Source organism: Cervus elaphus, chromosome 21, assembly GCF_910594005.1.
Source record: "Cervus elaphus chromosome 21, mCerEla1.1, whole genome shotgun sequence".
Taxonomy (NCBI): Eukaryota; Metazoa; Chordata; class Mammalia; order Artiodactyla; family Cervidae; genus Cervus; species Cervus elaphus.
In genome coordinates this window covers 61,858,699-61,884,250 of record NC_057835.1, presented here as the reverse complement: position 1 = coordinate 61,884,250, position 25,552 = coordinate 61,858,699, and the positions used below count along the sequence as shown (strand labels likewise).

The 25,552-nt window shown below is 38.5% G+C and overlaps 1 protein-coding gene across 34 annotated transcripts in view; it reads left to right on the top strand.

The window, feature by feature from the left end:
* The window catches only part of RIMS2 (regulating synaptic membrane exocytosis 2), a 590,415-nt gene extending 567,398 nt beyond the window's left edge, over positions 1–23,017 (top strand). For all 34 annotated transcript variants that reach the window (XM_043880157.1, XM_043880154.1, XM_043880169.1 and 31 more), the window contains 5 exons: positions 12,823–12,964; positions 17,345–17,457; positions 17,776–17,877; positions 19,231–19,370; positions 20,151–23,017. In XM_043880157.1, the coding sequence (XP_043736092.1) occupies positions 12,823–12,964; positions 17,345–17,457; positions 17,776–17,877; positions 19,231–19,370; positions 20,151–20,369 (716 nt within the window). In that variant the 3' untranslated portion in view covers positions 20,370–23,017. The remainder of the gene's footprint in view (positions 1–12,822; positions 12,965–17,344; positions 17,458–17,775; positions 17,878–19,230; positions 19,371–20,150) is intronic.
* Positions 23,018–25,552: the final 2,535 nt, after the last annotated feature.

Genomic DNA, 25,552 nt, shown 5'->3' with positions numbered 1-25,552 from the left:
ATATAGTTCTACCATTCTTTCCAAGCTGAATATCAGTGTAACTGACTGTTAGCCACTATATTTACACTGTTTTAAAATTACAATATGTGATCTAGACTTATTAAAATTCACTGTTCATAGTTTTTGTATATTTTCACAATGTCAGTATTGGGAACAGGACATGGATAGACAGTACTAGTCCCAATACATATCTTTTCTTAGGGGATACTATATATATAACATCTCCTAGATTGTGATTAAATCTATACAATAAATCACTCCTTACACTAGTCTGTGTCATATTCAACAATAATGGCTCAGTTTTTATATTAGATTTATGTTTTGGCTTATTGTTACTGTTTTACTCACTAAGTCTGACTCTTTGTGACCCCATGGACTAAAGTGAGGCAAAAGATTTTGGAATTTAAAAAGGTAAATCAAAGAACAGTTCCACTCAAAATATTTATCAAATATTGCATTTTAATCAAAAATTAAAAATCTTTCACTGCCAAGTGTCCAAATAGCACCCTTAAAGTAATTTAAATTTAATACAAAAGTGAAGTTAAACCTCAATTTGCTATGATCCTTCAGCAGGTTCACTAAATTCAAAGCTAGAAAATGGGGACAAGCTTCCCTATTGAGACATGTTGTGTGTAATAAAAGAAACCCACTAGAAAGTCATAGTGGCAGTTTCCCAGTGCTGCCAAGGATGATGGTCAAGTGCTCCCTGCTGGTCTTCATAGGTCCATATTATTGATCAGAGAAGATCATTCTGTATATTCTACCACATATGGTAATGATGTTTATTTGGGGAGGAGGGGATTTACCTAATGCAATACACACACACACACACACACACACGCACACACACACATATATGTAAAAGTGACATATATATATAGTATATATATATAAAATATATATATGTATATACTATTTGACCAGTTGAAGAAGCTAACACAAAAGTGATATTATCAGTTCTAATTTTGAAGACTCATTTAAGGTTTAGATTATGCCTAATTAGACTAAAATGAAAGGGACATTTATTTTAGCTATACCAGTGATCATTTGTTCTCTTATTATTCCTGTAAGTCAAAGGCCAGGAAGGTAACACACTTCAGTGAAGTAGGGCATATACTATACAAAAGGGAAAATGCAGGGACTCTGAAAAGCTGCAGAAAGCTTATCCATCCAAAAACAAATGGTGAATACTCAGTTCTAGCTAACTGATGCCAAGTTGAATATCAGCCCAGGGTTGGCAATTTATTCTTCTCTTTTCCCGAAGAGAAGCTATAAATCTGACAGTTTACTTAAAGCCTTTGCATTTTAAAATGTTGGTGCCTAAGTGAAAAAATTTAAACATTAACTGAGCCAACATACCTATTGACCATGTGTAGCTAAACTGTGTGCCACCAGTTGGCACCTTCTACAAAGGAAATGCTGCCTTCTCAGCTTTCCTCAGTTTTTTCTTCCTTCCCATTTTCATTGTCACCTTGATAGTTTAGGACTGTATTAGTCCATCTTTGAAATCATCTGAATCTCCCAACCTGCTCTCTTTCATTTCTTGATCTCCCCACTCCAATCTAACTTCATTGTCCCCAGACTAATTTTCTTAAACATCATCTTAATCTTGACACAAATAAAACCTTTAGCCTGACATTCAAAATCTTTCACAATCTGGTTCTTACATACAGTTTAGCTCCCCTACCTACCAAATAGGGATAGTAGCCCAGTAATTTGGTAAATCTAAGCTTTTTGGCTCTTCCTCTCCAAATTCAGTAAGTTTGGAGCAATGATGTCTGATCAGCAGAACCTTGGCTATTTGCTCATGTCCTCATTGGCAGGCAGGTTGAGAAAATGACAGGTGACAGTATTAGCTTCTACAGTGAAAGGATGGGTTGTTTCTCATACATAGGAAGAAGGTTCAAATGCTGGTGAGCCCAAGACACTAACAAATATCCACCTAGTGATATGATTACCAGCGGGGGACAAAAACTATTAAGCTCACCCTAATTACCTATTTTTAATTTTTTAAAATACTAGCTTGTTATTTGGTAATTTTCCTCTTTGTTCAATAAGATAAACTGACAGGAATGGTAAAAGAAATCTATGGAAGAAACCTAAGGTGAAGTGTATGGCTGTCTTCATTTTAACTTTTCCAGCAGAGTGAGCCACCAGATATCTGTGGACAATCTTATTTTGCATGTAGAACATAGGCAGTCTCTAAGAAAGACGACCTTAAACTGTCATCCACTTACCTGCAGGTTGAAGTCTAGGATCTTTGAGTGATGTATAGTCCTCTCCCTCATAAACACATATGGCTTTTCATGTTACAGTGACCTATAAACTGTAAGATGTATTATCTGCCTCCAGTACATCCTGTTTAAATGGTACAGTAGCAACAGGATAGCCAAAGTTAACATTTTCATTTGTAAAGGAGAGAATAGGAAACAGAAAGCAATCAATCATCCACAGGAATTTTCAAATCCCATTTGGAGGGAATGGCAGAGATTGAGAGTAGAACACATTTCTTGGTTTACAAATCTGGGACCCTGGTTTCTGTTTTTAGAAAGTGGTTCTTTGTCCTTTCTTCTTTATGGCCACAAAGGTTTGCATTAGAGAGAAGGAATAGTCCACTTCATAGCCCACTTCTCTCTAGTACAGATTAGGGAAAAAGTAGTTACCTTTTGAATTATAAATGGACGGGTAATTATTTTTTTCTATACAGATCCTTCAGAAATTCAGAAGGCTGTTTGATTCCAGTCAGTTTCAAGTGTAAGTGACTCTAACCAAATACCTCATTGGACAAAGATTTTAAGCCTCAAGATCCTGTTACAGTTTCCAGTCTCTCTGCCCTGCCCACTTCTTTTGTTCTCAACTTAATGGCAACCGCCTTGGTATCATATGAAAACAGTGGGTTTGCATGGGGAAAACAACCCTTAAATCCAGTTTGGCCAGCAGGCTCTCCTTCCTATGGCAGGACTCCACTTACTTATATATAGTTTTCTCCCTTTAAGTTTAGGAGAATTTCACATTATTCCAGTCATTTTTCAAAGAAGGATTTGTATAACATTTTGCAGTTTTCAAAACACTTTCACATAGATCACAGTATCCAATCCTTATTTATCACTATTCATTAAATACCACTGCATTTCATTTATTCTGTGACATAGGCTAAATCTGATCTCAAGTTTGCATATGGTCAAATAAAAACTTGAACACATATCATCTGATTCTAAAATGACATGCTCTTCTCACCACAAAATGCTGCCTCAAAATAGCTAACTTGAGAGTTAAGAAGAGGTTGATGATATTTCATGTCCATTCTTGAGAAACAGGCACAAATATCAGTGGACTGATGTGTGACCAAGGACAGACCTGTCAGCTAAAAAAAGCAAGGGGAGCAATTTTCTAAATAAATTTCATTTGTCATAAAAGCAACATCAGATAGTAGGAACAAGAAGGTACCATAGAAATGACAACTCCCAAAACAGAGTGAGAGCTATAATTTCTTAAATGTGTTAAGAATACCAAAGTGGTAAGCCTCAACTTTTATGGGATAAAAATAGAATGATCTTACTGCAAAAGAGTCATAAGCTTGGTTTTATTTCTTGCTAAAATCAGGATTAATAATTGTTAACAATATTAACAAGTGGGAGCTGAGTGTTCTGATTCTCTGAGGTGATCTCTTCGTTTCGTAAGAAAGCACTAGACTGTCTTCCAAGGGCTGTTCCGGTTCGCACTGAATGAGCGTTCCTGTTGCTCCATTTCCTCAGCAGCGTTTGGTGTTGTCAGTGTTCTAAATTTTGGCCGTTCTAATCCTAGTGGCTCAGATGGTAAAGAATCTGCCTGCAGTGCATGAGACCTGGGTTCAATCCTTGGGTCAGGAAGATCCCCTGAAGAAGGGAATGGCTACCCACTCCAACATTCATGCCTGGAAAATCCCATGTAGCTTGGCAGGCTATAGTCCAAAGGGTTGCAAAGAGTCAGACACAACTGAGCAATTAACACACACACAATAGGTCTGTCCTGGTATCCCACTGTTGTTTTAATGTGCATTTCCCTGACGACATGATAGAGCACGTTTTCATATGATTATTTGCCATCTGTATCCTGTCTTCTTTGGTGAGGTGTCCGGCTGTTTGGCTGCTGTCCATGGGGTAGCACAGAGTCGGACACGACTGACGCAACTAGCAGCAGCAGCAGCAGGCTGTTTGGCCCATCTTATAATCAGGTTGTATGTTTTCCCATTGTTGTGTTTTAAGAGTTCTGTCTATAATTTGGATAATAGTCCCTTATTAGATATGTCTTTTGCAAGTATTTCTTTCAGCCTGTGGCTTATCTTCTCATTCTCCTGGCAGAGTGTTTTGCAAGGTAAAACTTTTTAATTTTAATGAAACCCAACTTATCTTTATTTCATGGATCATGCTATTGTTGTTGTATCTAAAAAGTCATCACCATACCCAAAGTCATCTAGGCTTTCTCCCATGTTATCTTCTAGGAGATTTGTAGTTTTGCATTTTACATTTATGTTTGTGATTCATTTTAAGTTAATTTTTGTAAAGGGTTTAAGGTCTGTGTCTAGTTTTGTTCTGTTTTCTTGCATGTGGACATCCAGTTGTACTTCTTGCAGCATCGTTGAAGAGACCGTCTCTGCTGCACTGTATTCCCTCTGCTCCTTCGTCGAGTATCAGTTGACTATATTTATGTGGGTCTGTTTTGGGGCGGTATATTCTGTTCTACTGATCTATTACTGTAACACTATAGTAAGTCTTGAAGTTGGATAGTGTCAGTCCTCCAACTTTATTCTTTGAGTCTTTTGCCTCTCCATGTAAACTTTATAGTCAGTTTGTCAGGATCTCAAAATAACTTGCTAGGATTTTGATTGGGATTGCATTCAGTCTACTGATCAAGTTGCGAAGACCTGACATTTCAACAATATTGCATCTTCCTACCAAGGAATATGAAGTACCCCTCCATTTATTTAGTTGTTCTTTGATGTTATCCATCAGAGTTTCATAGTTTTCCTCATATAGATCTTGTACATATTTTGTTAGCTGTTATACCTAAGTATCCCATTTTTTGGATGCTAATGTAAGTGGTATTATGTTTTTAATTTCAAATTCCATTTGTTCATTGCTGGTATATAGGGAAGCAGTTGACTTAAATATTAAGCTTGTATTTGGCAGCCTTGCTACAGTCACTTACTAGTTCCAAGAGTTTTTATATCAATTCTTTTCAGATTTTCTACATAGACAATCATGCAATCTGTGAACAAAAACAGTTTTATTTTTTCCTTCTCAATCTATATACCTTTTATTTCCTTTTATTCTTTTACTGTATTAGCTAGAGCTTCCAGTATGATGTTGAAAGGAGTGGTAAGAAGGAAAATTCTTGCTTTGTATCTGACCTTGGTATGAAAGTTTCAAGTTTCTCACTGTTAAGAAGTTAGTTGTAAGCTTTTTGTAGATATTCCTTATCAAGTTGAGGAAGCTCTCTGCTATTTCTAGTTATTGAGAGTTTTTTATGATGAATAGGTGTTGGGTTTTGTTGAATGCTTTATCGACACCTGTTGATATCATGTGATTTTTGTTCTAACCTGTTGATGTATTGGATTACCTTAACTGATTTTTGAAAATTGAACCAGCTTTGCATAATTGACATAAATTCCTCTTCATCATGGTGTATGTTCTTTTCACACATTGTTGGATTGGAAGCTTCTGTTGGCCCTAAAGTTACATGCGCCAGTTTTGCTCACATTTCATTGGCCAAGCAAGTCACATGACCACACTGAACTTCATAAGTGGAAGAAATGTGAATATATTTTAACAGCCCTAATGTCTACCATAACTGTGACCTCTACTTGTAGCTTACTGTACTGAAGCTATTAATATTTAACTTTCATAGTAGTTGTGACAAAGCTGATGAAATGAATGAATTTGTGTTAAACTCTGAAATAATTTTGAAAATCAATGGTTAATTTCTATTAATCTCTATTTATTTTAGTTGTTAATGCAAATCCTGGATTAGCCCAAAAGAAATTGTCAGATATTTGTCCCTATTTTGTTTACACTTTCAGAGATTTGAATTATAGTTATTATAGTAAGAAGCCTGAACAGACATAAATATAAGTGCACAAGCTTTTATACACCACATAGTAATCTACTTATGAATATCCATATATTGAGGTCTTGCTGGGCCAAGTGGGTAAATAAACCAACCTCTTTCACATCCTGATATAATATCTACCAATGTGAAGTTACATTGGTTACAGTAGCCAGACAGAGTGCTGGAGGCAACTCTCTTACACTTGAAATTTTGAGAAATTAGAGAAGTTATTAATAAAAGACAGCTAAAGTGCAATTTGAAATCATTACTGATTTTTAAAGGTAAAAATCTTTTATTAAAGAGAAAGTAGCTACTCTGAACCTCAACTTGCTCATTGCTATAGGAAGAGAGTACATAAAATACAAAGATACACTGGATCCCTATAATAGCTTTTGAAATTCTATAAATCAGTAATTTTAGAAATTCTCATGTTTTAGTGCATTTTTAAAATCTTTAGATGAAATGCAAATGGATTCTCTAAATTATACTTGCAAAATATTTGAATAAAATATGTAAATAGGGCTTATTAACTCAAAGTACATAAATCGTGGTCAAAACCAAAAATTAAAGTCATTTTTCAGAATCTACCAATCTATCTTCAACCTGTTTCCATAAATCATTTTCCATATTAGCATCAAGAAAATCCTGACTCTAAAATAAGTCTGTCTGCCAAAAGGGGTGAGATTTTCCAGGTAAGAGCAAGCAGGAATGGGTTCTGTGGACACGGGATTTGGAAAGAAGTCACTCTGAGATTGTTAGGCATTTGACTGTGAGCCTCCTTTCGGGGCTTGGGAGAGTTTTAAAATCTGCAGCAGAAAGGACTTTTTGATTTTTGTTGTCAAGTCACCAGAAAAGGGTTTCCTGGTTTTCAGTTATTATTAGGGGAAACTGACACTTTGGTTGTTTATTTAATCAAAGTGGCTTTCTTTGAATTCAGAGGGTACCAAGCGATTGAGTCATCAGACTACATGAAGCAGAATAACGGGGACACCTCCTGTGTTGCTCTCTGCTGGTGATGTTTTGTATTTCAAGAATTTGATTAGGCCCCTTCTCCAAATATACTTTGTCTTAAAATACCCAACACTAGAGTGAATGGTTTAAGAGCTCTGCATCAACATAATCTGGACCCTAGTTTTATAGTTTGCTACCTGAGTATTTTTAAACATCTTTTAACCCCCATACACATATCATATACATGTATATGATAGTTGTGCAGTGTATATATGCATATATACATACGAATGCATGCTCAGTCGTGTCCAACTCTTCGCAACCCAATGGACTATAACTCCAGGCCCCTCTGTCCCTGGAATTCTCCAGGCAAGAATACTGGAGCGGGTAACTATTCTCTTCTCCAGAGGATAATGTTATTAGTACCAGGGCTTCCCTGGTGGCTCAGAGGGCAAAGAATCTGCCTGCAATGCAGGAGACCAGGGTTCAATCCCAAGGTCAGGAAGATCCCCTAGAGAAGGAAGTGGCTACCCACCGCAGTATCTTGCCTGGAGAATTCCAGGGACAAGAGGGGTCAGGTGGGCTACACTCCACGGGGTTGCAAAGAGATGGACATGACAGAGTACACATTCATATAGATTTATATATATGTTTTAAAATATATACATTTTCTTATTATGGCTGTTGAGTTCTTACAAATAATCTCCATTGGTCTACTCCTGTGGTCACAACAGGTTATTTTTATACATATCCCATTAAAAAAAATAATCTAAAGAATTACATTTTGTTGCTTAACAAGTACTACAAAGTTAGCAGCTTAAAACAACAGCCATTTGTTAGTTTACTGTTCTATAGCACACGTCTGGCCTGGCTGGGTTCCTGCCTAGGACGTCACATGGCTGGTATCAGGGTGTTGGCTGGGCTGAGTATTGGCAGAGAACAGACTCTTGCAGGCGTTGGCCTTGAGGTCTCCATTTTCTTTTTGCCTTTCAGCTGGGCATTGCTGAAGGCTACTGTCAGGTCCTTCCCACATGGGCCCCTCCATCTTTAAGACACAAAGGTACACTGAATCCTTCCTGTGTTTCAGATCTCCCTGATTGACTTTGCTGGAACCAGCCAGAGAAAGCACTCTGCTTTCAAAATGTTCATGTGGATATGTTAGGCCCACTGAGATAAGCTCCTTATCTTTAGGTCAACTGATTAGTAACCTTACTTATTTGCAAAATCCCTTTGCCATGTAAGGTAGCATAATCATGGGAGTCATCATAGAATTCTGCCTAATGCACTTTATATAGGCATTCTCTGTTATATAGATTTTTAGGTTGAATACCATGATAAAGCCTTTGGAACATTAAATGTGATTCATCATAATGAATTGTATTTAGGTTAAATTACTTTTGTCGTGAATGTGATGTAAAGGATTTTCAGTATTGAAAAATACATTTACTTTTTAAAGAAGTCTGTGAATGTATCAGATAAAAGTACATTTAGAAGACATAGTTTCACAAGCTATTATAAATGTGTAGCTTATGCCTAGAGTTCTTTGATTCCATCGAATGACAATGAGTAGCTCCTCTCTTCATGTACACTGTTCATCATGGTCATGGTCATACATGCATGATAGAAACTCAGACTATAGAGCTAAGAGACCAGAGATCATCTGTCACCCTCCCCCTCCTCTTTTTTTCATAAATGAGGAAACTGAGACTCAGAAGGGGGATAATGACTCAGAGAAAACCATAGAGCCTAGTCGGTGGTAGAGATTGGCCTGGAATACGTGTTCTCTGATTTCCTGTCTAGAAGCCCACATATATACTTATGAAAAGTTAAAGTGTTGGTTGCTTAATTGTGTCCCAACTCTTTATGATCCCATGGACTGTAACCTGCCAAGCTCCTCTGTCCATGGAATTCTCCAGGCAAGAACACTGGAGTGTGTAGCCACTCCCTTCTCCAGGTGATCTTCCCAACCCAGGGATCAAACCTGGGTTTTCTGCATTGCAGGCAGATTCTTTATCCTCTGAGCCACCAGGAAAGCCTCAGTATTAATGACAGTATCATTAATTGAGGATTTTCTATATAGCAGGCACTATCCTAAGCATTTTAAATATATTTTTCTTGACCTTCACAAATTCTGTGAGGTAGGCATTATTATTATCATTGCCATTTACAGTTTAAGAAAGCTGAGTCACAGAGAAGGTAGCTTGCATCATGTCAGCCAGCTGGTACATGATAGCGTAGGGATTCTAAGGGATTCAAAGAGAAGCAGTTGTATACCAGGGCCGACCTCTTCACTGTGCTGTGCTCCTTCCATCCTAGCAGTTGCTTCTAGTAGAGCCTTCCATATATGCTTGCGGCTCAGTATCCTTTCCTTGAACAGCTGTACAGGCTACTCATCAGTTATATTCTGACAACAAAGCAGGGAATAGCAGAGACCTGGGAGTCAGGAAACTGTGTATAAACTCTGGTTCGGTTATTTTCTGTATGGCTTCAGAGAATTGTGTCACAACTGGGACCCTTGGATACTGTATCAGTAAAATGGAGATTGTGAGAATTCTAAAGAGGGCACGTTAAAAGCAATCTGTAAACAAGAAGATTACATGCTTATTCTTTTATTTTTTATTAAATGGTGGCTAGTTCTCTTTACCCTATAATAGCAGGTTTTCAAGTCACTTTTGCTGTGATGAGTCAGACATTGAATGAAAAATACTAGATTTTTGACACCGCAAAGGCTGTGTTCTGAGGCCTTTAGGAAGTCATGTTTTCTGTGCATACCCTCATTCTGAATTTTCAGATGTCACTGAAGTTGTATGTCTTAGTTGGTGGTGATTTTTCATTCAGGCATTCTTCACCAGAAGCAAACAGTGCAGCTTCCACAGAGGGGCCAGGACTCCCTCGCAGCAGCCCTGCACCTTTCATGATTTCAGTTCATATCTGTACAAAATTTTACTACTTTTTTGATTAATTTGTGTTGATTTCTGCTGTATAGCAAAGTGAATCAGTTATACATACTATACATATATCCACTCTTTTTAAGATTCTTTTCCCTGTAATAGGCCATTGCAGAGTATTGAGCAGAGTTTCCTGTGCTATATACAGTAGGTCCTTATTAATGATCTATTTTATATATAACTGTGTATATGTCAATCGCAGTCTCCCAACTTATCCCTCCCCCTCTTCCTCCTTGGTAATGACTCTATTTCTGTTTGTAAATAAGTTCATTTGTACCATTTTTTTAGATGCCACATATAAGTGATATGATATTTGTCTTTGACTTAACTTCATTCAGTTTAATGTGGCCATTCTGAGAATCACCCTCAAGTAAAATCATAAATACTGAGTGTATGACTGTCAAGATCTACTCTTCATGCCCATCCTTTTTGTTGTTGTTGTTAATGTTTCATTGTTTTATGAATATGCATATTTTTTGTTATACTGTTTGAAAGTAAGTTGCAAACAGTGTAAGACTTGAGGTCTAAATATGTCAGCATGTATCTCCTAATGATAAGGAAATTTTATATAATACATGCCATTATCTACCTAGGAAAATTAACAATTTTCTTATCCTATCTAATATCCAATTAATATTCAGATTTCCCCTACTTGTCCTAAAATTCCTTTTAGTGTTTTGCTTTTAGGGTTTCTTTTTTTTTTTTAAAGAAACCAAAGTATACTCATAGCATTTAATGGTTACATCCTGTGATATTTTTAAATCTGGGACAATTTTCCCACCTTGTTAGTTTTCATGATACTAATTTTAAGTGATTCTTGAACAAAATCCCATGTTCTGGGTTTCTCTGGTTTTGTGTGTGTGTATCATGTATCTTGTTAGTCTATCCTATTTCTGAAAACTTAGAAGATCGTTACAAAGACCTGATTAGAAACAGGTTGTATATTTTTGTCCAGATCAACTTGATAGGTGCTATGGTGATTGCCACAGTTAGTGCTTCTAAGTTTGCTCCCATGATTAAGATGGCCATAGCCAGGCTTCCCAGTGTTAAAGTACGTATTCTTTAGTGATTAGAACTAATTTGTGGGATGATTTTTTGGCTTATATTAATATTCTTTTAATTTAATGGCATTAGCATCCATTGATATGTCTTATTTGAATTATACTCCATTGGAGGTTGCAAATGAGTAATTTTAACATTTTATCATTTTGTACACGTATTAACTAATCATTTCTCTGGAAGGATATGCTTTCCCTCATCCATGGATGGTGATGTATCTCCTCTTAATAGTTCATATCAGTACAACATGTTTTACTATCAATTATCTAAAATATCAGCCTCAGTTGTAGATCACTCTACACATCTACTGATCTATGAAACTGAGTTGTAGATCAGTCATTACATACTTTATATGTACTTATTAAAGCATTTTGATGTACATTAAAGTTGGAAGTGGAGAACAGATGAAATTTAAAGCAGTGTTTCAAAACAGCATATATTTCAAGAGGTTTGATGGAAAGGATTTCCACAAGTCATTGGCAATATCACCAAATATTTATTGATCTAAAAGGAAGTTATTAATACCAGGCAATAAAAGAGCTTACCATCTCCCAAAATACTGATGATATGTATGGTCAATGTGGATAAATAGTTAGGCCTGACAGGGAGTAAATTAATATAAGTATTTTGAGCCATCCCACTGTTGCTGCAGCTTTAGTTGTCTCTCAGCTCCACATTCTAACCTGTAAGGTCTCTGATAACGGGCTGTTTCTTGGATCATAACCTGCCCATTATTTTTAAGCCCATCTCAAACCCCACCCCCTCTGTGAGCAGGAGCGCCTTCCTCCTGTCCTCTGCAGATGGCAGTTTGTACCTCTGTCACATCTGCGGCCTTGACTCCGTTTCTTTCCTATTTGGCCTAGTGGGCTTCCATAAGCAAACCTCCTAGTCAGACTGTTGAAGATCCTTAAGAACATGACTTGGTGGTGATTGTATTTTAGTTGCTAGGTTATGTCTGGCTCTTTTGTGACGCCTTGAACTGTAGCCCACCAGGCTCCTCTGTCCATGGGATTCTCCAGGGAAGAGTACTGGAGTGGGGTGCCATTTCCTCCCCCGGGGGATCTTCCCAAACCAGGGATCGAACCTGGGTCTCTGTGAATTCTTTACCAACTGAGCCACGTGGGAAGCCCTAAGAACATGACTATCCATGACCAAAAGCTTAAAAGCTCTTTTTCACTTGAGAGTGCTCGGTTTTGTATTCCCTATGAGAATCTCTCTGGAAACTGCCAATAGATGTGAAAAGTGTTTTCAGGCAGGGCTGTCTCCTTAGTGTAGCTTTCTTTATACTTTCTAATATTGATCACCCTACAAAAACAGGTTTTTGTATGAAACTTGAAGGTAGAATTGAGGATTACTCACCACCTATTCTTTGGAAATAATGTGAAGGCCTACTTCTTTGGCTATGACAAAAAGAAAGAAAAAAGAAAAAGACAGGCATAAATTAAATCTTGATTTAAATATTACAATGAAAACAAAGCTTATTTTATTTTACATGGCTTGAACCTTTTTGTTCCTTTTGTTACCTATTTGAACACTGTTTTAAATGGAAATAAAACAATGGTATTTTGTGTTTCTTGACAATTTTTTAGAAACTTTTCATCCCACTCAACAAGACAAGATTTGAAATACCTTTTCTGTCTCCTTCATAAAAGCACTTTAGATTTACGCAGTTTTTTTTTTTTTTTTTTCATCTGAGAATCTCAGTGCATTGGCTGATACGTTTGTTACCTGATGGTGATGACAAAACTATCACCTCTTTTGTCTTCTGTCTTTGCAGAAACCGGAGGTAAAAAGCTACGGAGCACTGTCCAGAGAAGTACAGAAACAGGCTTGGCTGTGGAAATGAGGAACTGGATGACTCGACAAGCAAGCCGAGAATCTACCGACGGCAGCATGAACAGCTACAGCTCAGAAGGAAAGTGAGTGATGCTGGCAGAGCGGTGGTCTCCTCCACGCCTCGCTGGAGTCTTCCTTCTCTCCCCCTCTCTGTGTTTCCATAAACGCTAACTCGCATGCTCTGTGGCACTGATTTAACTTTCACTGGCTGATTTGCTGTGAAGAAAACTTTTGCTTACCTGCCACTGGGAAATGTGACTTACCTGGCTTTTTATATCAATGGAAATAGGTTTGGGGATAAAGTGTTTCACTTTAAAGGCAAGATGCTAAAATATAACTGTCACAAAGGGAAGTTTGCCTTACCCTGAAGGAATACATAAAAACACAGGAACACTTTAAGTACCTATGCCCATGCCACATGTACGATGCTAATTTTGAAAATCTTTGCTCTAACAGTTATTACTAAAACATATGGAAAACTGACACATGCTTAGTTCCATGCAGTAATGAACAGTTTGGATAAATGTAACAACCAAAAAGAAACGCCACAAAGTTTGCTGAGCCTTTCCTTTAAGTAATTATCATGTAGCTTTCCCTTGACTCCACTATGTCTGAGATATTTTTAAGGCATTCGTAAAGATTGTACAGCCCTGTCACCCATGAATTAACAGTAATTAGCAACTGCAGAGCTGTAGATGGATGTGTGAAGGACATTAATAGAGGAAAGGGGGGGTTACTGACCTCATCTGTCATCACTATGGAAGCAGCAGATGCTTAGGCAACATAGTATGTAAGAGTTCACAAATGTGAGGCCATGGGGGCGGCTGGCAGAGTGTTGATGATATTGCCTTAGGAATCATTTGCATAGCACAGTTATGTAAATACAAGAGATGTATATGGTTTTCATACATCTATAAATAAGGTTATGTGTGATATTTATGGAAGCATTAAAAATGTTCAGATTAATTATACATTTGGGAATTAAGCTCAGGGGAAGAAACAGATTTGACATTAATAAAGGAAGTCTTAAAAGAGATGGAGAATCAAGTAAAAAGAAATGTACATGAGCACTCATCACTGCAAAGTGCTGTGTTAGATACTGTTAGGGATTTTAAATGTTTGAACTATGACCCCTGCACTCCAGATGCTTACGGTCTTACTGGAGAAATGGGGTTAATACACATAAATTCACTCAACAGGTATTTCCATACCTTCTCATGTTCTAGGTGCTTCACTATGAGTTGGGGATATAAGTCACACAAGGGAGGAAAACTCAGTTGCTGGTATGACATAGGCTTTAGAATCATATAGGCTTAAATGCTAATCTGTTTTTGGTACTATACAAATTTGGGCAAGTTATGGAATTTTTTAAGATTCACTTATTTATTAGATTTTTTATCATTCATTTCTTTTATTCATTAATTGAGTTTAATAAGTACATACAGTATTGCAGGCATGGTTCTAGTGCTGGAGATGTAGCAGTTAACACAGAAGAAAAAAAACCCTACCCTCATCAAACTTACTGTCTAACAGATAAGATAGACGATAAACTAGAAAATGTATTTAAGTGCATATATAAGAAAATCTAGTAAAATATATAATAGACTGGGTGGTATACGTGCTAAGGAGAAAAGGTAGGAAGAGAGCTGGTGGAGGTTAAGGGTAGGGTTTTATGAAGGACAGACAGGGAAAGGGGTACATCTGAGTAAAAATCTGGAGGAAATTAGTGAGCATGTAGGACATATGAAGAACATTTCAGGCTGAAGCAGTGCTGAGGCCAGAGCTTGCCTGTCATCAACAATGGGAAGGACATCCCTGGGGAGTGAGGCAGAAGTGATAAAAAAACTAGGAATTAAGATATGGAGGGCAGGGGTGGACGGCTGATGTTGTCTTTATATATCATTGCGAGGACTTTGCTTTACTCAGATTGGGGTGAGAAACCAATGCAGGATAGTGAGCAGAGACCTGACATTGTCTGGCTTCAGCTTTAACAGATCAGTCTGGTTGCTGTGGGAGTGGAGAGTAAAGGTGGCAACAGGGGGATCATTCAGGAGGCTGTTGCAGCAACGCAGAAGGAGAAAATGATGGCCGGGACCTGAATAGTAGCATTAGTGAGGTCAGATTCTGGATGTATTTGACAGGAGAACCAGTAAGGTTCAATGACGCATTTGCTGTGAATGTGAGAGAAAGAGTGTGTATTGGCTTGTTGTGCTGCGTTCAGTCGTGTCTGACTCTTTGCAGCCCTATGGACTATAGCGTGCCAGGCTTCTCTGTCCACGGGATTCTCCAGGCAAGAATACTGGAGTGAGTTGCCACGCTCTTCTCCAGAGGATCTTCCAACCCGAGGATCGAACCTGTGTCTCTTGAGACTCCTCCACTGCAGGCAGATTCTTTACCCACTGAGCTTTCTGGGAAGTTTGTTAGGGCTACTGTTAAAAATATAAATAAGAATATAGCACTGATAACATGAAGAAAAATGTCAGGATTTATTTTTAAATTCAAAATTCTTCTGGTTGTTCTCCACTGAGAGGCCTTGGAGGTGAAAAGGAAATCAGGTTACCACCAAAGGAAATGTGTCTGGTCTGTTCTTGATGTCTTCTCTCCACCTGAGTGAATGTATTACTGCAGTTTAGGCCTGGTGAATCAAGAAGATGGCATTCAGTAGTGAGACTTTTATTATCACATAATACTGACTGAGAAGTTTTCCAGCCACCCCCCTCAGGATTCTGAGGAATGATTGTGCAATATTTTAATATTCAGTGTTCATCAAAGTGTGTTTTAGATATGATACTGTTTCTCAAGGGAAGTGGGGATATGTTGTATATTAACCACTGCAGAATAAAAATGTACTGTGCCTTGAAAAAATAAATAAATAAATAATAAAAAGAAACAATACCACTTAAACAAAAGAAATTTATTTTCTCATAGTTTTGTAGGATGAAAGTCTAAGATCAAGATGTCAGCAAGTTTAGCTTCTCCCGAGACCTCTCTTCTTGGCCCCCAAATGGCCACCTTTTCACAAGGTCCTCACATGGTCTTTCCCCTCTGCATATGTACCCCTGGTGTTTCTGTTAAGGACACCATCATATTAGCTTAGGGCCCCACCGTTAAGACCTCATTAACCTTAACTATCCCTTTAAAGTTTCTACCTCCAAATACAGTCATACTCAGAATTACAGCTTTAGCAGTCCAAAGGAAAGACAACTGCAAGGCTGAGCAATTGAAAGAATGAAGTTGCCATTTAAGATAGGAATCCTCTGAGAAGAACAGAGTTTGGTTTTCTGTTTGTTTGGGGGTTGAGAGTCAGTGTGGGACGAGTTGAGTTTTGATTGCCTGTTAGACATTCAAGCAGGTAAATAGAGCAGTTAGAATACAGGTCTGGGACCCAAGGGAGAAGCCCAAGCTGGAGATATCAGTCTTGGTAATGTCACTGTAGACGATGTTTAAAACCTTGAGATGGGATGAGATTGCCAAGGGAATAATTGGGACGTACAGGGAAGAGGTCAAAGGATCAAGTGACTATCTTTAGTGGTAGAACTAATAAAGGAAACAGTGAAGTAGTTACAAAGGAAAACCAAAAGACTAGAGGGTTCAGGAAGCAGTGTTTCAAGTAAGAGGGAGGGATCATTTGCATCAAATGAGACTAATATGTTCAATTAGATGAATATGGAGTATTAGCAGTCAAGATTTACCACTCTGGTTATTAGGTAATCTTGATCAGAGAAAATTTGGTGGAGTAGAGAAAAACAAAGCTTGGAAGACAGCAGGGAAAAACTGACTAGAGTTTCACTAGAGAATGAGAGGAAAGAAACTGAAGATAGGGACTTCCCTAGCAGCCCAGTGGTTAAGACATCGAGCTTCCAAAGCAGGGGGTGCAGGTTTGATCCCTTGTCAGGAACTAAGATCCCACCTGCCTGTGCAGTGTGGCAGAAAAAAAGTTAAAGAAAGTGAAGTTGTACGTAGAGACAGCTTTCAAGAAATTACAGGGAGAGAAATGAGATTGTAGCTGAAGAGGAATGGGTGTTAGGAAAGGGATTTTTTATTTCTTTAAGGTGGAAGAAATAGCAGTGTGTTTGGGTAAAATTGATGGCAAAATCTGAAGGCTTTCTTCATTGATAAAATGGATTAAATAACAGACTGTCTTGTAAAGCAGCTAAGAAATTCAGTATGCTCATGTCAGTCACGGAATAAGTGCTCAGCGTGTAGGAGTGCTATATGCAGAACTCACAGTTCATGCCCTCCAGATGAGGAAGAGAAAGGCACACAGACAGAAGCGTGCATTAAGTACCGGACGAGGGCTGCTGGAGGAGAAGGCAGGAGGCCGTGGAGGTGCAGGGGGCGCTTGGGATCCAATTAATAAGTGACAAAATAGTGACACCAACTTCTCCTGCCGCAGGCAGGGGGCTAGATGGAAACAGGAGTTGAGGGTAACACAAAATAATCCTGTGTTGTTTTGCTTTTAGTCTGATCTTCCCTGGTGTCCGCTTGGCCTCGGATAGCCAATTCAGTGATTTTCTGGATGGCCTTGGCCCTGCCCAGCTAGTGGGGCGCCAAACTCTGGCCACACCCGCAATGGGTAAGAACTTCTGTCATGTGATTCACTGTTTTCGTTTTAGCTTATTGAAAATCACATTCCCCAATTGCATAAGATCTTTAAGAGTATTTTCTGGAATGAGTGTCTTAAATTTTAAACAATATAAACTTCATTTTTTTCCATTTTAATTTATATGCTTTTTAAGGTAAGATATCAGTGATATATTTTTAAATATATTTGAATTTAGGAAAATACATGGGAACTGATCCAACATGGTTAAACCAAGATCTTTGACACAAGCATTTTTCTATCTGCTTTTGTATGTTAAGGCCTGTTTGTTTCTTCCTCACTCACTATTAGGTGACATTCAGGTAGGAATGATGGACAAAAAGGGACAGCTGGAGGTGGAAATAATCCGGGCCCGTGGCCTTGTTGTAAAACCAGGTTCCAAGACACTGCCAGGTAAGAACAAATGAGATTTCTTCTGTTACTGTTCATAATCTACACTTTTCAATTCAGAGACATTGTTTTTGAAGAGATGCTGAAAACTTTGTCTTTAGATAACCAAGGGTACTGATAAATGAGTCAGTTATCTGTAGTAGTTTGCATTTCTCCTGAGTGAGCACCCAGTGAGGGTGATCTGGTGGGGAGAAGTCATTAGCTAATAAGCACATATGTGGTAGAAACCCCACAAAATAAAAACTATCACACGTATGTACATGTTGCACAAAATGAATTACCTAAAAAGTTCTTGTTAGCTGGTATTTTGTGTTATTCTTCAGTTTATCTGAGCTTCAGAATTCTCCTTAGAAATCCTTAGAGTTCTGGAATAAATACAGATAGATATAAGTCCCCATAATAGCATAAACCCATAGATGAAGGACATTCTAGTTAGAAGACTGTTACTTCCTGGAGTGTATAGAGAGGCACCATTATAAGTTTTTATTGCAATGTCACATTTTGTACCAAAATATTATAATCTAAGGTGCTTAGAGCCATAGGGAATGCCAAAGATTCCAGATGCCTGGTGCAGAGATGGAGGGAGACAACTTCAGACCTGATGTACAGAACAATTCTAAAACTTGGTTTCTCACCTCAGCACCTCCACTGAACGAATTGTAATTTTGAATCTCTAACCTAGAAAGTTCACATTGTTACCGACTGTTACCTATTGTACAACCTTGCAGTGGTGATTAAGACAGTCAGTTGTGTTCATAAAGGTCTCAGAGTTTAGTCAACTGATTGCTAGAAAGAATACCACAATTTGTACATGCATGAAAATGCTTTTATAAAGACTCTGTCAGAAAAATATCAATCCATGGTATTTATAATTAGTTGTCTCTTTCCAGCCGATTTGAACATATTACATCACACCCCACCCTTGTCTTGTACCCACACCATCAATGTGATAAATGCTCCATGGGGATGGGTAAAACCGTATGATTTTGAGCACGTTTAACTAGATTTATGAATTGGCACATGAAAAACTGAGTGAGACCTCTTTCTTGGATATTGTCAGGGACCAGAAGGATTTCTTTTTTAAAAGCAGTATATAAAACCAGTTGATGGCAAAATAGTAATCAACTCAGAGGCTGTGTGAACTGCCTAAAACTAACTGAATGACTGATATTAATCTATTGTTATCTAATAATTTATCTATTGTTTATCTAATAATTTTGACATAATGTGGACAGGCCAGTGATTTTTGACTGTTGGCTCTTTCAGCCCAAGACTAAGCTGTGGCAGGTGTCATCCATAAGTTGAGTGTTCTGTAACCATGGCTCATCTCTTAACTCTCCTGTTTTCTTTCCCAAGCACCATATGTAAAGGTGTATCTATTAGATAATGGAGTCTGCATAGCCAAAAAGAAAACAAAAGTGGCAAGAAAAACGCTGGAACCCCTTTACCAGCAACTATTATCTTTTGAAGAAAGTCCCCAAGGAAAGGTTTTACAGGTATTTACTGAATTATATATTCCTTACCTAAGAAGGTGTCTTCATGAAGTCAAACTTTGTATCACATTCTTTTTCATTCCTCACCAGCTGAAATTCTTGGGAAACTTCCAAGCAGTGGCCAGTGCTATAGAGCTGTACACACCAGGGAACTATGTTGAATATCCTGTAATAAACCATAGTGGAAAAAAAATATGAAAAAAAGCTATACACACTGTTTCCTTTAAAGTGAACTATAGACTTGTAAACCTCCATCACACATCAGCTGTCATCTTCCTTGATGGCTTATGATCCTAACACTCCTGTAGAGTTTTCTGACTGTACCTTTGAATTCCAATAAAGATAACTATCCCAGTAATTAAATACAACTACATAACTTGATGTTTGATGTCAGCACATTGTATGAAAGTTGCTCAGTCGTGTCCGACTCTTTGCAGCCCCATGGACTGACGATATAGTCTATGAAATTCTCCAGACCAGAATACTGGAGTGGGTAGCCTTTCCCTTCTCCAGGGGATCTTCCCAACTCAGGGATCAAATCCAGGTCCCCTGCATTGCAGGCAGATTCTTTACCAGCTGAGCCACAAGGAAGCCCAAGAATACTGGAGTGGGCAGCCTATCCCTTCTCCAGAGGATCTTCCCGACCCAGGAATCAAACTGGGGTCTCCTGCATTGCAGGTGGATTTTTTTGCCAACTGAGCTATCATTAATTGATTATATTTTGGTTTACAAGCCTTTACGTACATGATTATACTGACATTGCTCTTTTAATTTTGCCAACAGATCATTGTCTGGGGAGACTATGGCCGCATGGATCACAAATCCTTTATGGGAGTGGCCCAGATACTTTTAGATGAACTGGAGCTATCCAACATGGTGATTGGCTGGTTCAAACTCTTCCCCCCTTCCTCCCTAGTAGATCCAACCTTGGCTCCTCTGACAAGAAGAGCTTCCCAATCATCTCTGGAAAGTTCAACTGGACCTTCTTACTCTCGTTCATAGCAGCTGTAAAACTGTTGTCATAGCAACCAGCGTTACAAAAAAAAAAAATCACAGGTCGCAAACCCTGGTAACACTGCATGCTTAATGTTGTGTCTTCTGAGCCTGTTCCTAGGGATACAAAGCGATCCTGTGTTCTCAGAGGAAGTCGCACACATTGTGCCCTACAGGAGGCCCTCAGGTGAAGGAGCGGAGTGATGAAGAACGCTCAGGTTTGGGGTTCAGTAACACTCGAGTTTTGGTCCAATCCGAAGCCATGGATTAATATCAAAGAATCAGTCAGTTTCATGCAACAAAAGCCCTTTTCAATGGCACCTTTATATTTTTATTGTTCCTTTTTCTTCATTTCTCTGACCCCAAAGTCCTGTGATGCCACAGAAATGGAGCTATCCAGCCATTAAGCCATGTTATAAGTGAAGGACTGAAGTCCTGGGAAGCATCAGGTGAAAAGCGAGAGACCAAAGACGAGGTCTAGGACAGAACGTCAGCCCTCCCCTGGACGGGACAGGAGGAGCCGGTCCAAAGTGACGACGTGGGCAGTGGCAGACCTCGGAGCTCCAGCAGGCATGTCATTCACTAATGCCAAGATGTGTTGGACTCTGAAAAACAAAATTCTGTGGCTCCACTGTACTCAATGAGATTAAACTTTTTTTTGCATGGACAGATTAGCTGAATATTTAAATTATTTTCTTGGGGCTGCAACTTGCAAAAAAAAAATAAAAATCAGCCATTTTCAACAATTTATATTATTTTTAAAAAATAAATTTCACTAGTGCATGGTTTTAAAAAAGGGAGAGAATGCAGCAGGGTGATACAAAGACATACCATGTTTATTCTTTAATCACAGTCTGTGTTTTGGCAGACATTACAGAAGAAAATACTTTCTAGAAAATACTTAAAATTCTCTTTATGTGACAAATAAGTATAATGTATTCAATTTATTTCCATGGTAAATATCCAAATCTTACAAAGTTCAATATGTGCAAATTATTCACATCTTTCTTCCTTTCTCTCACTTTTCCTCTTCTCCCTCTTTTAATCTTTTTATTTTCTTTCTCCCTACTAGAGTGAACATTATGCTAAAAAAAAAAAAATCACAAGTCTTTGACCCTTATACCCCATGTTCAATTCAGAGCTGTAGATGCTTCTGAATTTCTCAAGGGGGAAAAAAACTATTTAAGAGCTTTCTTTATTTCAAGCATGTTGAAAAGGATTTTGCAACATGACTTGGGAGTACATTAAAGTAAGTCAGCATGTGTTTGATAAAGAAGATATTTGAACTTTTGCAATTTATTGTACAGTGCATGGTAATTTTATTTTCACCTTCCAAGTTCAGTTTACAGGAAAATCCTAAAATCATGTGGCCATTGTAATGTCTAATAAATTTGTTTTTAGCACCAGCATTATTCATACAGGGGTTAAAGTATTATTTCTAGAAGGTTTTAAGTTTTGTTTTTAATTAATTAAAAGCAATTTCTTTAGCCAGTTTCTGTTTACTATGTGAATAGAAGCACTGCTAAAAATTTGGAGCCCTGAAATACAGGGCAGTTTATTAATTCATTTTTCTGTAGTAAAACTCAATTTTTCACAAATTATATTTCTAAAGAAACATAGCAAACATAAATTTGCAACAGATAATTTTAAAGCTCCAATTTTTAGGTAACTCAAAGAAAGTCAATCTGCCTATTAACAGTTCTTTGATGCCATCACCGAAAGTCTACACACAAATGCCCTAAAATCAAACCCCTGCCTTTAGTTTTACAGACAGTTATTACCATTGGGTGGTGCTGCAAGGTCAAATTTCTCTTAAGTTCCCCTATTTAGAGGAAAAGTCACTGAGTAATGTAATAAGCCACCCATAGTTTCTGTTTCTTTCTGTACACCTTGATAACATGTTCTTATAGTTTGATTTTAACTTCTAGCAACAACTTTTGAAATCTACATACATACCATTTGTTTAAGTTAATGCCATGCACAAAAATTGCTCTTTTGTGTTCCTTTTAAATTCAGTGCTGACCATTAAAAACTATCATGCTTGATATGGTGCAAAAGTTAAAAATGAGTATCACTAAAAATGCCTTCTCTTTATGTGGTGCAATATGAAATACACCAAGGCTGTGTCTTGACATTCTGAGACCTGCGATGGACCCAGGTAAAGTTGCGAAATAAACGAATAAAACTATTGAAATAATTTAGACTCTTGTGTACCAGCAACAATTGATTTAATAGACCTATAGCGTCTATACTATCCCTTAGAATAAACGTTTAACATTTTCCTGATACTAAGATGCAGTCACATAATCTTTTGTGCATATTCCTATATAAATTATTTCTAATTTTAATAAGAAGGACATGACTGTATGGAATATTTGTACATACCTGTCATTATGCAGTATTTATTTTAAAGTTGGTGTTTTTTTTTTTAATTTTCACATGTCTGCACCTCAACTTGTGACCTAGTCATGTAAATAGCACTATGCCAGTGACCATTGCTGCCCTGTACATAGTATGTTTTAAAAGTGAAGGGAATTCCAGTTGGAAAAAAAATAAAAAGGGCAGATTAGTCCTGTGATGAACACCAACTAATGGAAAACTCAAATTCATTCTGGTGATGGTATTTAACACTTTAAATAAAACATTTTCTTTACAGACGTTGTATGCATGGCCCTCTGACTTCTGTTCTCTCCACGCATTCCCAAACCTGCTGCAGCTCATTTCCTGAACCCACACATCACTTAGAGACACTGAAATCATCTTCTTCTGCCTCTCTGTAACAGAAGCAGACCGCTGGTCTTAGCAGGTAGCCCTCAGCAGAGCACTTCTTTTAAACGCCAAAGGATTTCAGCTCACATCATTAAACTTGTTGCTTTTCAAAAGGTCATTCCACATTGAGGTGCTTTCTGATGAAGTGACTTGGCAACTCCCAAATTCAAATGAATGAGATTCTGAGTCAGTGTGGCCTCCGCTGACAGCAGAGTCAGAGTCATGTACCAGCTCTGCCGTTCCCTGGGTGGAGATGACAAGGGTGACAGTTGGCTCTGTGCCGTGTTCCCACTGATGTGTCAGTCCGGCTTTGGGGGAGACCAGGGTGGGGTGCATCTTCAGTTGGGGAATTACATGTTGTGACCTGACATATGGTGGTTTAGTCGCTCAGTCGTGTCCGACTCTTGCGACCCCATGGACTGTTGCCCACCAGCCTCCTCTGTCCATGGGATTTCCCAGGCAAGAGTACTGGAGTGGGTTGCCATTTCCTTCTCCAAGGGATCTTCCAGACCCCGGAATCAACCCAGGCCTCCTGCATCGCAGGTGAACTCTTTACTGACTGAGCTATGACTGACAACAACCAGTCCAGAGACGACTGGCTTCTGTCACACATGAATGGGAGAGAGGGTCTCTCCATACCTTCTAGGGCAATTCTTCAAATTGCAAAATGATTTTGATTAATTAGAATGGTCTTCCTTGGGGGCTTGCCGGAGCCTGCCGGCAAACGAACTGGTCAAGAACGCAATCACCAGAGTACCTAGGAAAAAGAAGACTCAGAAAGAGAAAGATGGGGTTGAGAGGGACGGAGTCCGCTTGCGTCTGACTCCGCCAACTTTATTGAAGAATACCACACCTATATATATGCTAACAGGAGTTACTAAGAATAGATCGAGGGTTTGCATACGTGCAGAGCTACAGATGTTTTAAATTCCCACACTCAAGATCAGTAAAGCATTAATTACCCTAGCGCCCAACATGATTAAGATCATTAGAACATTAGATAGAAAACAGGCTTCATCAATAGAACATTAGATGGAAAACAGGTTTCAGGCATGATGAGCTTATCAGCACCAGAAAAACAGGCAAAAAGGTCACCGGTGTGTTTTTTCCCTGAAGGAGACAAATGCCAGTTTATACTTTAACAAGAAGGGGTGGCAGGACAAAGAGAGACCTTTTGATCTCTCTTAGGGCCGTAAGGGGCCTGTACATTCAGGCCGGCTCCCTGCAACTCCCCCTTTTCTTTAAACTATTGGCAAATATGTCTCCCTCAGGGGAACCCGTTGTGCCTGTAAATGAGAAAACATATCATCTCAGATATACATTGACAAATGCAGTGGCCAAAGGTTATTTCCACAAACCCATCGGGTATTGTTAGGAGCTACTCATCTTATACCAGGATTATTGTTCCTAGTCTAACCTAGGCCACACAAAGGACTTATTAGTATTCAAACGTCACATCTATCACAATTTTACATTTGTAGGTAAGTAAGAGTCCCATATATTTCATCAGGTTTCCTGGGAGTGTTCGGTCTTCAAATGTTGGTATATGAGTCTTTTGCTCCCAGCAAATGTCGGCAGGGGTCAGTAGCTGTCCTTTTTCAGGGGTCATCCAGAAATATTCGTCCCAAACTTGACAATAATCTCCTTCAAATCAATCAGGAGCACTGGGGGAAAGCTTGATTAATTACTGCACATGCTAATGTAAGAACAATATAGGCCAGAGCAGATCGGGGTTCAGCAGTGTCAGCGGCCATCCTTCTTGCTTGTAAAATGAACTCATGCATCTGCTGAGCTGTCGGGAATGCATTTCTCTGCTGTAGAGACAGCCGACTCACTTGCTGGTTCAGTGATCTTCTCCGTCTGGCGTACCAGCCTTTCCGGGAGCCAGCGCGGTGTTTCGGCATCCTGTGGAAAAACACATACATAACCCCTCCCCCAAATTAATACTGGATCCGGACCATGCCATGAATTGTCTAATGGGTCTTTCCATAATACCATTGGTTTCTTACTAGAGATTTGAGGGTCCCAAAATCTCTGGGCAGCTGAGTGTCCTTCTTTATCTAAAATTAAAAAATTTAAAATATATAAAGCATGATTAAGATAATTTCGAGGTAAAAGAGGGTAGAGCTCCCCCTTTTGTATTTTTTGTAGCTGCAATTTCAAGATCTGATTGGCGCGCTCGATGATGCCTTGGCCCTGGGGATTATATGGAATTCCTGTTTTTAAGGTAATAGAAAAGGAGGAACAAAAAGTCTTAAAAGCAGAGGAAATGTAACCGGGGCCATTGTCAGTTTTTATAATTTTTGGTGTACCTAAAATAGAGAAGGCATACAGACAATGTGAAATGGAATGTTTTGCAGCTTCGCCAGTTTGTAGGGAAGCCACGATATAACCTGAAAATGTGTCAATAGATACATGAACAT